The sequence below is a fragment of the Manis javanica genome, chromosome 16 (assembly GCF_040802235.1).
Source record: "Manis javanica isolate MJ-LG chromosome 16, MJ_LKY, whole genome shotgun sequence".
NCBI lineage: Eukaryota > Metazoa > Chordata > Mammalia > Pholidota > Manidae > Manis > Manis javanica.
This window is the reverse complement of record NC_133171.1, coordinates 51,063,507-51,078,412: the sequence shown is the minus strand read 5'-3', so window position 1 is coordinate 51,078,412 and position 14,906 is coordinate 51,063,507. Positions and strand designations below refer to the sequence as shown.

The 14,906-nt window shown below is 44.4% G+C and overlaps 1 protein-coding gene across 1 annotated transcript; it reads right to left on the bottom strand.

Annotated features, from left to right (window-relative positions):
• Window positions 1-242: 242 nt before the first annotated feature.
• Window positions 243-6,057, bottom strand: SAYSD1 (SAYSVFN motif domain containing 1). Its single transcript, XM_037004567.2, has 2 exons — window positions 5,782-6,057; window positions 243-930 (listed from the first exon to the last, which is right to left on the bottom strand). Exons 1-2 carry the CDS (start codon window positions 5,986-5,988, stop codon window positions 583-585), a joined length of 555 nt encoding a protein of 184 aa, XP_036860462.2. The 5' UTR covers window positions 5,989-6,057; the 3' UTR covers window positions 243-582.
• Window positions 6,058-14,906: the final 8,849 nt, after the last annotated feature.

Genomic DNA, 14,906 nt, shown 5'->3' with positions numbered 1-14,906 from the left:
CCATACCTGTTACTTAGGACTTTGTATTCTTTTCTTCCTTCACTGAGCAACAGAGGAAGGGACAGAATAACAGAGGAGAGTGGAAGATGGTGATGGCCATTGGAGATCTGTTTCTGAAAAGTAGATGTTTTAATGGTATTTTATTTTTCAATACCATTAATGACCAGAAAAGCAAGACTCAAAGCAGGAAGAAAAACAAAAAACCCAAAACAAAACTTGCAACAAAGAAAATGCTATAAATATTAAAGACTTAAAGTGAACATTTACTTTTAATAAAGAGTCCTAATGCATCTAACCACTGCCCTTCGAGTGCTCTAAAATCACCTCTATGAAATAATGAGACAAACAGGTCTCCTTTCTTGAGTATGTAATTTTTATAAACTTCATCAGACCCACATTGATTGTCCTTTAAGGGAGTTTTACCAAAACCACAGAGAAGTTCAAAGGTAAAATCACAGCAGATCAGGGAGTGAGCATGGAACTGTGGTCCTGAGTCCTGTGCCTGAAATCACACCCGTAAATCCAAGCCCAGGAGTTGAGAGGACCATGTGGGAGGCTAGCGCATGAGAGTGGAGCTGGGCCCTATCTCCCCTCCAGGGGTCTGAACTGTAACTCGCGCTCAAGCTGCTCGGCAGTCAGGGTGCCCTGGATGGCTTCGCAGCCTGGGTTGAACACGGAGTAGGCGCTCTTCTCTCCTTCCTTCTTCTCCTCAGGGCTGCGTGTCCCGACATACATCCAGTAGAACAAGGACAGGACAAAATAAGCTAGGCCAAATTCCAGTTCCACAAATAGTCCCAGCAGGACCAGCCAGAGAAGAACCTTCAAGAAGGTGATTTTGGTCAGGACAGACTGGTCCCGAGGTGATGGCAGGGGAATGGCTGGATCCCGTGGTGGCGGCCCTGCTGTGCTGCTCCTGGGCTGAACCACTTCCTAGCACAAACAAACAAACCAAGGTAAGAAGAAAGGGTGATGGGGCTGACAGGGTCAAAACCAATCTGGAGAGGCAGCTCTCATTGCTCCGGCAAGGCTTCCAGCTCATTGATTTCTATTTTCTTGCCCTGCTCTCCAAAATAATCATCTCCAAAGAGTTCGTGTGCCCTGCTCCAACTGAATCGAAACTGCAGCACGTCGTGAGACATGACGCGGTAAAAACCTTACAGCATTCAGATGGATTCCCATCATGGAGACGGTTCCTCTCAGATGAGTCTGCTGCTAACAAGAGCTAATCTGCGCCCCATACAGAGATTCCCCAGCAAATGGAAATGCCACAGCCCTGCCTATGCTTTGCACACAGAATTAATGTGTTTGTTGATTACATTAGTGAGCTAAAATTTTGTGGCATGATTCTAAAATGAGGACTATACCACAAACTGGAAACAAAAATCCCTCCCACTTATTAAAAAAAAATCTCTGTTATAGCCACAACCCTTCCTTCCCCTGTGACCATCCTACATACCTCCAGGCTCAGGCAGTGTCTACTAGCTGGACTCCCCAACTATTTCTCCCTCCCCAAACCGTATGCACAGCTGCTGAATGAATCTCCTACAACACCCATCAACCACCTCCTCACAAACCTTCAACAAATTTTTAATGCCTACAGATGAAAATTTAAACTCCTTGGGCTGGAATTCAAGGCCTCCCTTTTTTTCAACAGATAGGAATGCCAGTATACAGGCCCCTGCACTGGGTGCTCATGGGAAACACAGGTATTTAGGCAGCTTTAGGGAGCTTGATCTCTAGTCCAGTATTTCCAAACATTTTTGGGAAAGACCTAAGAAATACTTTTTGTATTGCAACCCAGCATATACATGTTACATAAAAAAAGTTTCACAAATCAACACCTTCACTATATATGAAGCTCTTGTTTACTAATCTATTTTTTAAATTTTATTTTTAACAGAGGACTAGATCCTCTAAATTGATTTCACAATCCACTGATGGGTCACAACTTGCAGCTTGAAAAACACTGGTCTAAAAAATTTCTTGTACGACATAATCCTCCATCAGCCCTCTGTGAACGAACCTCTACTCCAGTTCAACTGGTATCAAGGCCCAAAGAAGCTGCCTGGCTGTGGGCCAAAACAGCCTCTATTTCCTCTTCATTCCTCAGCTCCCTGCCTGCCCTCCAGGCAAGCACAACTGGTAACGCCCTATGCCCTCTCTGCCTTCGTAGCATTAACTGGCTCTTTCTCACTGAGCACCAAACTATTCAGCATTGAAGTGTCTCTTTTAATATATGTCCCATGGATCCCTAGATTGCACCACAAGGCCACAGACTGCTATTTATTATCTTTTGGTGTCTCTATAGAGCCAAACACAGCACCCCACACATAAGTTCTCAATAAATAGAACTTTTAGTTCATTTCTTCAATTATATCTCTTATTCTTCATATAATTTTAAACAGGACCACAATTATTATTTGGTCTCGATAAGAAAACATAGGTCATCTGATTTATGTTGCTTAAGAAATCCTATTTTGTCAGAACCTCCTTTCTTAGTGTCAACAGTGTAATTAGTATCTTTTCAGTTAGATGGGAAAGGCGCTTAACATATAGTCAACAAACCCCCGACACACACATTTATTAAATAAATAAAGGTCCCTTTCAGATCTGACCAGGATGCACAACAGGGAAATCACTGTAGTCCTCATCAGGGAACTAATAATATTTAAGACTATTGTGGCTGCCAGATAGAGAAGGGGCTGAAAGAGTAGAAGCAGCGAAATTGATAGTAGCTTATGCAGGAGGCCCTGCAAGAGAGGACCAGGCATGGGTTAGGGTGGTGAAGCAGAAGCTGGAGAGAAACAACGGACTGATGGACACAGAATACATTTTGAATATGTACTACTTGGAATCCACAGTAAACTGAATTTTATTATTGAGGGAGCATAAGAATAATGCTATGGCCACCATTTACCAGGTCCTTCAGGATGCCCTATTTCCTGTAATCCAGGAGGCAGGCATCATCATTCCTGATTTACTGTACAGAAACACTGAGATGTTCAGTAACTCCCCAGAAGTCACACAGCTACTGATAGGCAGAGATGAGACTGGTCTAGGATCATAGGATGGTCACCCTCCAAAGCCCTCTTTCCTTAATTAGGGGCCTGTGTGGGTAATGGCAAGGGAAAGGGTTAGAGAGGGCAGGAATTTAAGCCAACTGGCAAAGGGAACAAACAAGAGAGAGGTGGGATACGGAAGCTCCTTGGCTTCACTTGCATTTTAGTATCAGTGTGCCTTCTGCTGTAAAAGCTGCTGTTTGTGGTCGTCCCAGCACACGCAGGCATAGTTTAGGGAAGACACGTCCATTTCTCAAGTACCAAGCTGCTTCCCACCTCAGGGCCTTTGCAGCACTTCCCTCTGAAAATAATGCCCCCTTCTCCTCACATCACCCGGCTGGCTTCTGCTTCCCCTACAAACCTCAACAAAAAAATCACCACATGTGCCCTGGGCCTTGACTCTCGGGTTTCTGCAAGAGTGGCTCTTTCTTACAAAATGTCACCTCCTCAGTGAGGTCCTCCCTGCCCACCCAACTTCAAGGAGCGCTCTGCAGCCCTCACCCGCAACTCACTACCACAGTGCCCGGGGTGTGTTTCCCCTTCAAGAGAATTTATCATTCTGCTTTTGTTTTCAGTGTCTGCCATCCGCTACCTCCCCAAAGACAAATGCAGCTACTGGGATATCAGGCCTTTGTCTGTCTATATCACACTGTCTCCCTGGATTTCAGTCAGGAGCTGAAACCTAGTGGGCACAAGATAGGATTTTGCTGAATGAACAAATGAGGGAAAGGAAGAAATTAAAAGATGACTCCTGGGTTTGAGGGGGTTATGCTTAACCTGGTGACTCCAAAGCCTCTGAGCAGTGGGCCAACTTGAGCCACAGGTTGAAGGTGAGGAGTTGCAGGAGGAGTGTGGCCAGTGAACCAGGGGGCTAGATGGTGCAGTGGGGCTGGGGTAGGGTAGGCCTGCAAAGGCAGCCAGGGGCTTTCTGCAGGATTAAAAAAAGCTACAAGCATTTTTGTCCTAATGTCATAGAAGCTTGTCAGAGAAAGAAATATTTTCTTTTGGGGGACTGCTTTTTCCCAAGCTAAATTTGAGAGGACAGGAAGGAGGAAGTGGATGCTCCCTTATCAATGACAACCACAAAGAAGCAATTACAAATGGAAGGCTAAAGGAATCTCTGGCCAGCTACTGTGTGCCATCAAAATTATGAGGTAGAGGTGGATTGTAAATTAGAAAAAAATAAAAAAATTTAATGAGAACTTTCACAACAGAGCAAACCCAGGAATGATAACTCAGTCAGTGAAAATGAGCTTAAGACCAAGTTTCTTACGAAAAACAGAGTAATTAATAAGAACCAACTGCAGGCCCAGCACTTCCTCTCATCCTTTTGTCAGGCCATCAGCTTTTGGGTTTTTAATAATGTAAGCTTTCTCCAAGTTCAGCTTCTCTGCATCCAACTTAATGATCTCACATTCCTTTGGAAATGAAACATACAATCAAAAACTCATTGTGTGCATTAGACATTGTTTCTTAACTTTGGGGAGGAAAAAGGGTAGAGAAGTAGATTCTAAAATCTTAAGCAATTGTGCTCAGTGAGTTCTAATCAACAGTGAAATTATCCTGAGACAAGGAAATGGGTTGTGTGAACCTGCTGCACTCTCTTTCTGCAAGTCAGCTGGAACCTTGCATGTCATGGAAAATATCAAATCCAAACTGAGTTACCACTAAGTTCTCCAAGAGCTAAAAAAATTCCCAAAACTATTATTATGCAATAGTAAATGAACTTAAGAGAAATCATTTTAAGAGGAGTCAAGTACATTTCAGTTCCAGTACATCTTAATTTTCAAAGGAGTTTTTGGCTCTTTTTACATCTATGAGGTAAATGGGTCTTGTCACAGATTGTTTCAAAGCACCACTTTTCGCTTGGTGTGTGGTCCTCTATTCCCACATAAATATTCCAATCTCGCATGCAAGTCACCTTGCCACTTTACTCAGGAGTGAGAACTAAATGAAGATACAATGAGATACGAATTAAGTTCATCTGCAAAATAAGAGATTACTAAAGAATTAAAAAGGTGAAGAGGCATTTTTTTTTAACTAACCAAAATACTGCTCTCGCCTTGAACATTCTTTATTGAACTTGAATAAGCTTCTCCAGTTTAATGCACAAGCATACGCCACAACTGGCAGTGACAGCTATCACACTCTTGCAGGTTTTGTATTCAAATGTCGTTTCTAAAGCACAGGCTATTTGGGCTACTGGCTGCACATGCACCAGGTGGGAAATCAAAGGAAGCCTTAATTACCGCCATTTTTAATCAGTATCCAATTAGACCTTTTACGCTCCATTAGCAGAGGGCTGTGGCTCAACACGGTTGTGGAGGTTTCCCACAGCCACAGGACATCACAGCGATAACTTAATTCGCTGTGAATAACTCAAGGGCACAGGGGCTTTCTCCAGGGCCCAGAACCCCTCTTCCAGCCTGAAATCAGGAGCTCCCTGGGTCGTGGGCCGGAAGTAAAATGTGAAAGATACGCTTCAGTGGTGACACGTGGCAGGAGACTCAAGAAGCACCCTCCCCAACCTGCCCAGCAGATGGGAGGAGCCAGAGGCCCCGCCCCCGGCAGCTTCGGCCCCGCGGGCCCTCGGGCGGTGGGCGGGGCCGTTATCGGCGGGGCGGGGCCTGCAGGTCACCACGTGGCGGGGGGCGGTGCCTCGGCCGGAGTTCGCTGGGAGGTCCCTACGGCGGCCCTGGGGCCACGGCTTCCCTCCTCTCACCTTTGCGGGGCTGGGCAGAGTCCGAGCACTCGTGGGCCTCGGTTTCCACAGCAGGAAATGTTTTAGCCAGCCCGGGGCTGCCTTTGGAGTCGTAGCTGCTTCCACTTTCCCTCCCGAGGTTTGTGCGTTCTGGCTCGAGGTGCTGGGTTCCACCAACAGTCCGGCCCTTTTCCGGGACGCCCGGAACTCAGCTAACCGCTGTTCCATGGCGGGCACCCCGTTCCGCGCCCGCCCTCCGCGTTGTCCGTCGCCAGGCGGCAGTGCGTCTGCGTAGTGGATGCGCTTCTGCGCGTGCGTGCTGGGGCCTCGGGAGACCCGCGTTCGCCGAGTTTGTGACGTCGGGCGGGCTGCCGGTTCCCCTAGGAGAACCGTCCTGAGGCGCGTAGGCGCGATACCAGCTCCTTGTGCTAAACTGGAGTCTAAAGCGTAAAGGCTGTCCCATTGTTCCATTCTCTGGCTTCAGGCTCTGAGGGAAACTTGGCGGCACTCCATCTCACGTCAGGGATCTTCTCCCCAACAGGTGGAACATCTGTTTACCTGTTGAGCGCCCATACTGGGTGCCAGATTGAGAGGTGTTCCCAGGGCATTGAAGAAAGTCCCTGATCGCCCCACTGCACCATCTAGCCCCCTGGTTCACTGGCCGATTGAAGAAAGGTTCCTTTCCTTCTAACGAGTGTGCCAATCATAGCACTTGGAGGGTGGCTTTCTCACTGCTCATGTGGCAGGCAAGTCATGCAGACCTCTATCATTGCTCTTGCCTCAATGGAAAATAGAGCTGATGTGTGGATATGAAAGAAAATTTGAAACCGAACTTTCATTGGGGTGCAACTTAAAATGCGCAGATCGTAAATGTATGGCTCAATAGATTGGTATTTATGTATACACCTATGTAAATACTACCCACATAAAGTTCTGGTACCCTGAGGGCTCCCCGATGCTTTCTTCCAATCACTATGTACCCAAAAGGTCACAATTCAAGTCAGGGTCCCTTAAAAAGGCTTTTAAAGCTCTAAGCATCTAGCAAAGTGCCAGTCATATCATTGAGGCTCATATTTCTTGGATCTTGTTGAGTTTGAGTCAAGACAGACAAACTAGTCTTCCCCCATGGAGTCTTTCATTCATTTAACAAATGTTTATGGAGAGCCTGCTATATGTCATGTACCTGGTACTAGAGATGCTGGAGTGAATGAATGAAGTAAAACCGTTTTCTTAGTGCTTACATTCTACCTGTAAAGACAAATACATGACTACATATTTAATGCCGGGTACTGATTAGTGCTATGAAGAAAAGTAAAGTAAAGAATAGGAACGGTGAGGCTATTAAGATATAAAACCAGGGAAGACTTCTGAGGAGTTGCCATTTAAGCAGAAATATAAATCAAATGAGTGCGTGAAGCATGTAGATATCTGGAGAATGTTTCACCCGGAGGAAACAGCAAGTGTAACGGTCCTGAGTCCTCAAGTAATATGCTTGCCATGCTCCAGAACATCAGGGAGATCAGTATAACAAGCAGAGGGAGAGAGAGAGTAGTAGAAAATGATGCACAGGTATGCAGGAGCCAGATCATGAAAGGCCTTACAGGCCATGGTGAGGGCTTTGTAGTGCATTTTTAGTGTGGGGTAAGTGAGGGGAGGATTCTGAGTAGAAGATGATATGATGTATTTTTAAAGAATCATACTGGCTGCCTCGGATGGGATCCTTGTAGAGTGTGAGAGTAGAAGGCCGACCAGTTAGGAGCAAATACTATAGGGTAAAGAGAGTGGCTGTTTGGGCTAGAGTGGTTGCAATGGAGGTGGTGAGGAACAGATTCAGAATATATTTTGAAGATCTGAGCCAGCATTATGTATGGATGGCTTGGATGTGGAATTTGAGAAAAAGGAATCAAGGATGACAGATGTCTGCCACTTCCCTCCCCGCCACTCACACTCTGAGCAACCCAGTGCATGATGCTGGTCCCTCTACTGACATGGGAGAAGACTAGGAAGAGACGATAATGGAATAAACATGGAGAGTTTTGTTTTGGACATGCCAAGAATTTACAATGCCTATAGCATATCCAGTGTAGGCAATTAGATAGTGAAAAACTGGAATTCAGGAAAAAGTCGAGACTAGAGATACACAGAGAGTCATCAGCGTGTATATGACATCTAAAGCTGTGAAACTAGATGTGATCAAGTAAAGAGTATGGATAAGAAGAGAAGATACAGGACTGAGCCCTGAATAATTAGAGATGGTTTGGAAGACAGAAAAGAATGGGGTCATGTGCCACAATGACCTTTCATTGAGAAACCACAGAGGAAATTTCTTGCCCATGTAGGTGTCAAGAGTAGGTCTGCTTCTCGTGAAGATTTTTTTTTTATTGTGTTTTCCACTTGCTAATCACACTGAGACTTAGAGGCATACTTATGGTTTACTTCTAGTAGACATTTAGACTTACAGCATGTGATTTGTGGGCTCCTGTAATTCAGATCCCTGGTAGGACATACAGCACCCTCAAAAGGGTTAAGTAAGGAAAATTTCATGAATGAGTTGGCTACAAACGTGTGGCAGGAATAAGGGAGCCAGCAAGGATGGTTCTCAGAAAGTGTTACCAGCCTCTAGGCCTCAACCAGCAAGAGGACTCAGTGTAGCCAGTGAGACTTGTAGCTATAGGAGAAGCCAAGACAAGGAAGCCCATAAAGGAGCACAGAGCAGGTAGCAAAGGGTGGAAAGAGGATGGGGAGGAGGAAATGGAGAATATCCCGCCAAGTGTTAATGTCATTCCAGCTCCATCTTGCTTTGGTAACCTTATTTTTCCTTTGCTTTGTTTTCTGATTTATTTCAAATTTGTCTCAATGCTTTGTAAAATTTAAAATTCTTTTTGAAGGGATTGAAAGAATGGAAAAAAGTAAAGATGTAAAAGATGATCATGAGGAATAAATCATTTCCTTTTTGCATAAGATTATGAGACAGGTAAATAAGTGTCCTGAAGTATACTTAATGTGTGAATTTAATTTTTATTATGAATACTTTGTACATACCAAATCATAAATATATATATGATATACTTTAGATAGATGTAACTGTACATATATATCATATTTATAAGTAATAAAATTCCTTCATGCCCTGTGATACAGTAAGTCTTTGACCTCAGTAATTCACTCCTCCTAGTGTCCATGCTATAAAAGGCAGAGTATACTTTCCCATTCCTTGTCTTTGAACTCAGTCGTGTCCGTTGCTTTGGCCAAGGGGATGTCAGGCAGACATGCAAGCAGGTGCTTGAAGTGTGCTTGTCCTGTTGAGTGACCCTCTACACTGTCAGGAGATGAAGTTACAACAGTTAGCCAGCTGCTCCAAGAATAATGAGAGTCATGTGGATACAGTCATCCAACTGACCCACAGACCTGCAGTTTAAAGCTGAACTGCCCAGATGAGCCCAGCCTAAAATAGCTGGCCCCAGCTTGCCCCAAGACAGGTGAAAAATAAATGCTTATTTTATAGCACAGAAACTTTGTGGGATTTTTTGTTACAGCAGAAAAAGCTTCTCAAGGAAAAGAACCTTTCTCTATGTGCCTGTGGTCCATTCCTGACTCCTTCCCACCTCTTCAATCTATCACTGTAGTGCGTTACTTTACTAGATTTTCTGTTAAACCATCCTACATTCCTGGAATAAACAAACCTTAGTCACTTTATAACATATAAAAATCAAAGCTAGATTCAGTTTGGTAATTTTTAAAGAAATTTTGTATGTATGTTCATTAATGAGATTTTCCTGTGATTCTTACGTACTATAATTGAAAGGTTTATACTAGCTTTATGAAATAAACTTGTGTGCCTCCATCTTTCCCCCTCATTTTCTAGAACAGTTTGAATAAAACAGGAATTAACTGTTTCATGAATGTTTGACAGAACTTAGTAGTAAAACCGTCTAGACCTGGTGTTTTCTTAGATAAATTAATACAAGTTACAATTAATTGGATTCATAGCTGGTCAACATAGCCTTATCCAAAATAATATTAACAAATGGATCAACATCAGACATCTTTCCTGTCTGATGTTTTTATATTTTCAGTCAAGCCACTCCTAAAAACATCAGACAGGACAGATGTCTGATGTTGATCCATTTGTTAATATTTTTTGGGGTAAGGCTGTGTTGACCAGCTATGAATCCAATTAATTGCTTTTGTTTCTTAGTCATGGCTTGAGAGTAGTTTGTTTCAGTGGGATTTGGAGCTTCTTCCTAACCACAGACTAGAGAAGTGGGGGATGGATATCGTAGATGCTTCAGCTGCTGCAGTCAGTTCCTTTGCCGTAGTGAGAGGACCCCGTGCTCCCATGCTTCCTTTGGTCCTATCCCTGCAAGTACCACAGGTCAAGTTCTGAGCACTGAGCTCTATATGACAAGCCATAGAGTGTCCGGTGGAGAGTAGTCTGGATATTTCTAAAGTAGGGTTTCTTGGCCTTGGTACTTTAGACATTTGGGGCCAGGTAATTCTTTGTTGTGGGGGCTGGGGGCTGTCCTGTGTCTTACAGGATTCTTAGCAACATCTTGGCCACAACCCATAGTTGCTAGTTGCGCTCCTTGCTGCTCGTTGTAACAGTCAAAATGTCCCCAGACAGTGCCAAGAGACTGTATTGCAGTAAGAGTGGTAAAGGCAGTGGGTGATTTGGGCCAGAAGAGAAGAGTCCTAATGAAAGCATACGAGTTAGTTAGTTTTAGAAACTATTAAAAGGGCTGTTGTGAATGGCAAAGATGGGAAATCATTCTGTGGGTCTCCAAAAGGCAGAACTAAGGCCAATAGTTGGAAATTACAAGGTGACAAATGTGGAATCTTTTTAAAAAACAGTAATTTTTAGCAACTCAGTTATTCCAGCAACAGCATGGGCTGCCTTTCAGAGCAGTGAGTGCCCTGACATTAGCAGTATTCAAGCAGAAGCTGACTAACCGCTTGTTGGGAATGTTGTAGAGGGCGTTTCTGAACTGAAGAGGGGTGTGCTTAGCATAGGTGACGACCACATCTCTTCCAACTGGAGAACTTTATGTTTTAACCCAAGTAGAGCAAACTGGGAGGAGAGAATGGAAGGCTTTGGGGCATCAGGTCAAGAATGTGTCGTATAAGGTGTCGGTGCCACTGTCCATGGTCCCTCATATTTCACTATTAGTGTACATGCTCATGGCTTGTTTCTACAAGTCCCTGGGGGCTTCTCTGGCTTCAGGAGTGTGCTTACCTAGTGCATGAGGCTGAGTACCAGTGGTCTCCCCAGCCCTCAAATAGCCTTCAACCAACTTGGAATGGGAGTTGGATAAATACCCCAGTTCCCCCACCTCATGGGGGATGGCTGTGAGGTGTGTACCATGGGATGGGGTATCCCGGAGCTTCAGGAGGAATGAGCCTGAGTTGCCCAGAGCAGTTGCTGCTCATGAAAGCATTTTATATCACCTTTTCCCTTCCCTGTCTCACTTCCCTGCTCCACAATCAGTGCTCGCCGTGATTACTTACCCAGTAAACCTCTTCCATTCAAATTGTTATCTCAGGAGCTTCTTCCCAGAGAACCTAAGCAAGGCCTATGGACCTGCTTGCAGAAAGGGAAGTAAATGAGAGGGTTAGCTGGTATTTCACATTTACTAGTCTTGAAGTTTGAAGTAAGCCAAGCAGGGCTTTAGACTGGCCCAGTCCTAGAAGAGTGATATCTGGAGATAGGAATAAAGAAGTTAGAAAGGAGAAAGGAAGGGGGAGCGGAGAGCCACGGTGCTTCCACTGCAGCAGCAAGCTCAGGACAGCTTCTGGGAAGGTGATTTGGCTCAACTTATTGTTGATCCAGTCCCTCTGTGATCCTGTCCTCCAGGGACTTTTGACCATTCAGTAAATGTTGATTGAATACCTGCTGTATGACAGGCCCTGTGCCAGGCTTTGAAGATGCAAAGAGGAATAAAGTTACAGTCCCAGCCCTTAGGAGCTTAAGGTCCAGTTGGGGAGGCAGACTCTAATAGACAATCAGGAACAGGTCTGAGGGAGCAGAAGAGGGTCACTAACTCAGGCTGGGGAGTAGTATGACTTCTTCAGATTTAAACATGGGGAAACCGAGGCCAGAGAAGGCAAGCTGATGAGTTATATGATTTGTGGGCATTGCTGTAGACAATATTTCTGGTGATAGTTCTTTTCTTTATAGGACTATCTTTCCTATATAGCATTTGCAGTGTGAAGTATTGCCCCATGACCCCCTTGCTCCTGCCTGCTCTGGGCTTGGTGGTCACAGCTGCTTTTGCCTGACAGCTACTGGTTTGAGCTTTGCCTTCTTGTGTCCCGTCTGCCCCCACCCCCCAACTGCAGGATCTTGTGTTCCAAGGGAGCCCAGCAGTCTGCTGTTTTTCCCAGCCAGACTCACCTGATCCCATAATCTGAAGCTTCCTCATTACCCTCCTCTGCATCTCATTAACTCCCTTTTAGCTTCCAGGATCTCAGGTTGTGGCAGCTTCCCACCCACCTGGCTTGCCTTACATTGTTCTAGTTTGAATTCAGTTGTTTTTCGCTTTGATGCTCAGAGAAATGCCTCCTGTGGCTTATAGGAAGATGGTCAGACAAAGCCCACAGAATTACAGTAAAGAAAATCTGTGTGTAAATCTCATCACAAAACTCTTCCTTAAAATTACCTGGAAGTGTCTGGAGAAGAATCTCTTTACAAGCCAAAAATGCACATAAAGCAATAGATTTTACAGGTTTTAGATGAGCTTGCTACTCCACAGCTGTGTGGGGATAAAGCTGGAAAGAAGGCAAGCTTTTACCCTTTAAAGTCGTTTGAAAAAATGGCAGTGTTGCTAAAATATATACACTCACCCAGAGGAGTATATTTCCTGGTTCTTGACAAAACTGGCTCCTCAGCCTCTTCTCTGGCAACTCCTGCTTTGGCCCCTACACTTCTGTCTCGCCACTGACCTTCTAGAATCTTGCCTGAACACTGGGATTTGGGGCCCAAATGGACCCATCTTTCATCCTGACAGCATTAACTGCTCTTGACGCTTGGAGGGAAAGCTGGCCCTTTCTTTGTGACTAAGCAGCAGGAACACTGCCAGGGCCCCTTCATGTGATCTGTTGTCACCTGCTTAGCTGTTAGTCATTTTGATGCTCTGCACACTGGGGAGCCATTACTGCTTGTGGAGTAAGGTGGATATGATGGAGGGCAAGTGAGGCAATTTTTACCCAACATTTGGCCTTCTTCCAACTTGTAGGTTAACTTTTCTGGACTTGAATCCTATGGAAAGGAGATGTTCTACCTGAGTTTTTCTTTAAAAAAAATTTTTTTTTAACTTGAGGAACAGTTAAGTAATTCACAATCCACAACAATAGTGATAACAACAACAAAACAAATATTAGTTGGGTTCCAATAACGGTTAACCTTTAGGAAGTGATTAATGTGTGTCAGGCACTGTGCTATACACTGAAAATTATGTACTTTCATTTTTTCATTAACCATCCAGGGAGGCACTTGGACAAAGATTAAGTAACTCAGTGCCACACAGCAAGTAATTGGCAGGGCCAGATTTGAACATGTGCTTGAGTTCAGGGACCAGGAATCCACTTTTGTGCAGACCACTTTTAAGGTTCTGTTAATACAGACAGGTATAGGCTGTGATCCTTGGCCTCCAAAAAACTTATAAACATAGGGAAGATGAAACAATATTGTGAAATGCTAAGTAAGTCAGACACTATCTGCTCACTGTCCTGTAGAACAGCAGACAAGCAGGAACTTGCCAGGCAGAGGAGAAGGTCAGCGAGGACAGGAGTGATCTGAATGCCTCCATGGAGGAGGATGGCATTTAAAGGGCCTTAAAAGATGAAAAGGACTTAGATAAACTCAAAGGAGGAAATCAACCAAGATACAGAGGACTCTGACACATGGCTTCAAGTCCCAATTCTGACATTATCTGTACAATTGTAGGACAGTTCTTCATTCTCTTTATTGCTCCATTTCCTTTACTATAAAGAGAGAGACTGAAGGAGGTGGTATGGAATAGCAGAGAAAGCAGAAGTTTGGAACCAGAAGAGGCTTCACAGAGGTGGGAAGAGAGGAGATAAAAGTTCTTTCATTATCAGTGGTGGTTCCATGAGTAATTATTGTGGTAATCCATTGAGCTGTAAAAACAGAACAAACAAAAGCCCCTGGCTCCTAGTTTTTAATTTCCTTTGTCCCTGTGTTTCTTAATCTATAAATGGGAACAGTACCCCACAGGTAGATATCAGGATGAGGTGAGCTGGTAGAGAAAGCCTAAGAGTATGTGGCTCATTGTAGACGCTTTGTCAACACAGGCAGCTAAGGGCATGTGACACCAGGATGCCACATACTCAGTAGGTAGCCAAAGTCCAGGGAAGAATCTTAGGCAAAAGATCCTCTTAACCCAGACAAATTAGAATGCATGTGGAGAATTGGTACCTCATTAGGTGTTTAGCCTAGAGAAGATAATATTCCCCTAAGGTAGTTGGATTGAAATTGTTTCCATATCAGAAAACTGACATAGGACTGTGCTCCTGCCTTCCCCCTTGGCTCCCATTGCTCTCCAGAGCTTGATTGAACCAAAGTAAACCTGTTCCTCCCATTACCCACTGGCTTGGGTTAAATTTACTCAACCACTGACCTCGTGTGTTAAGGTCGCTTTGGAGTGGTATTGATAGGCCTGTCAATCAGCTAGCCTCCTACTGTGGATGGGAGCCTTTGGGTATTCCTGTCTGCCTCACAGTAATTCCAGCTGACTGGTAGGATGATGGAATGAGCCTCTCTATGAATCCTGGATCTCTGTAGGAAACTAATAACAGGAAACTATATAGCATTTATCTTTGCCTTTGGTCTCCTCCTGGGAGTTGCTAAAGACATGCAGAGATTCCATGGGGAGGGATTCTCTGACTGGAGTTTTCATCATATCACTGACTCTCTTCTTTTCCCTCCCAAGCTCCAACCTCATTATTTCCCACTGCCCATTATAACCCTACTCCTCAGCTATGCTAAATTATAATTTCCCAAACATCCATGTTGCTTCCTGCCCCTGGATATTTATCCACTTTTTCTCTTTTCATATAGGGCATCCTTTCCTCCCTTCCTCACCTAGTAAGTGCCATTCATCTTACATACTTGACTTAAATGCACCCTT

Excerpts from the sequence above, each read along its gene's own strand:
- SAYSD1 (XM_037004567.2), bottom strand. The coding sequence starts at position 5,988 with ATGGAACAGCGGTTAGCTGAGTTCCGGGCGTCCCGGAAAAGGGCCGGA. Across the intron at positions 931-5,781 it reads CTCTGCCCAGCCCCGCAAAG|GAAGTGGTTCAGCCCAGGAG; the intron begins GTGAGAGGAGGG and ends TGTTTGTGCTAG.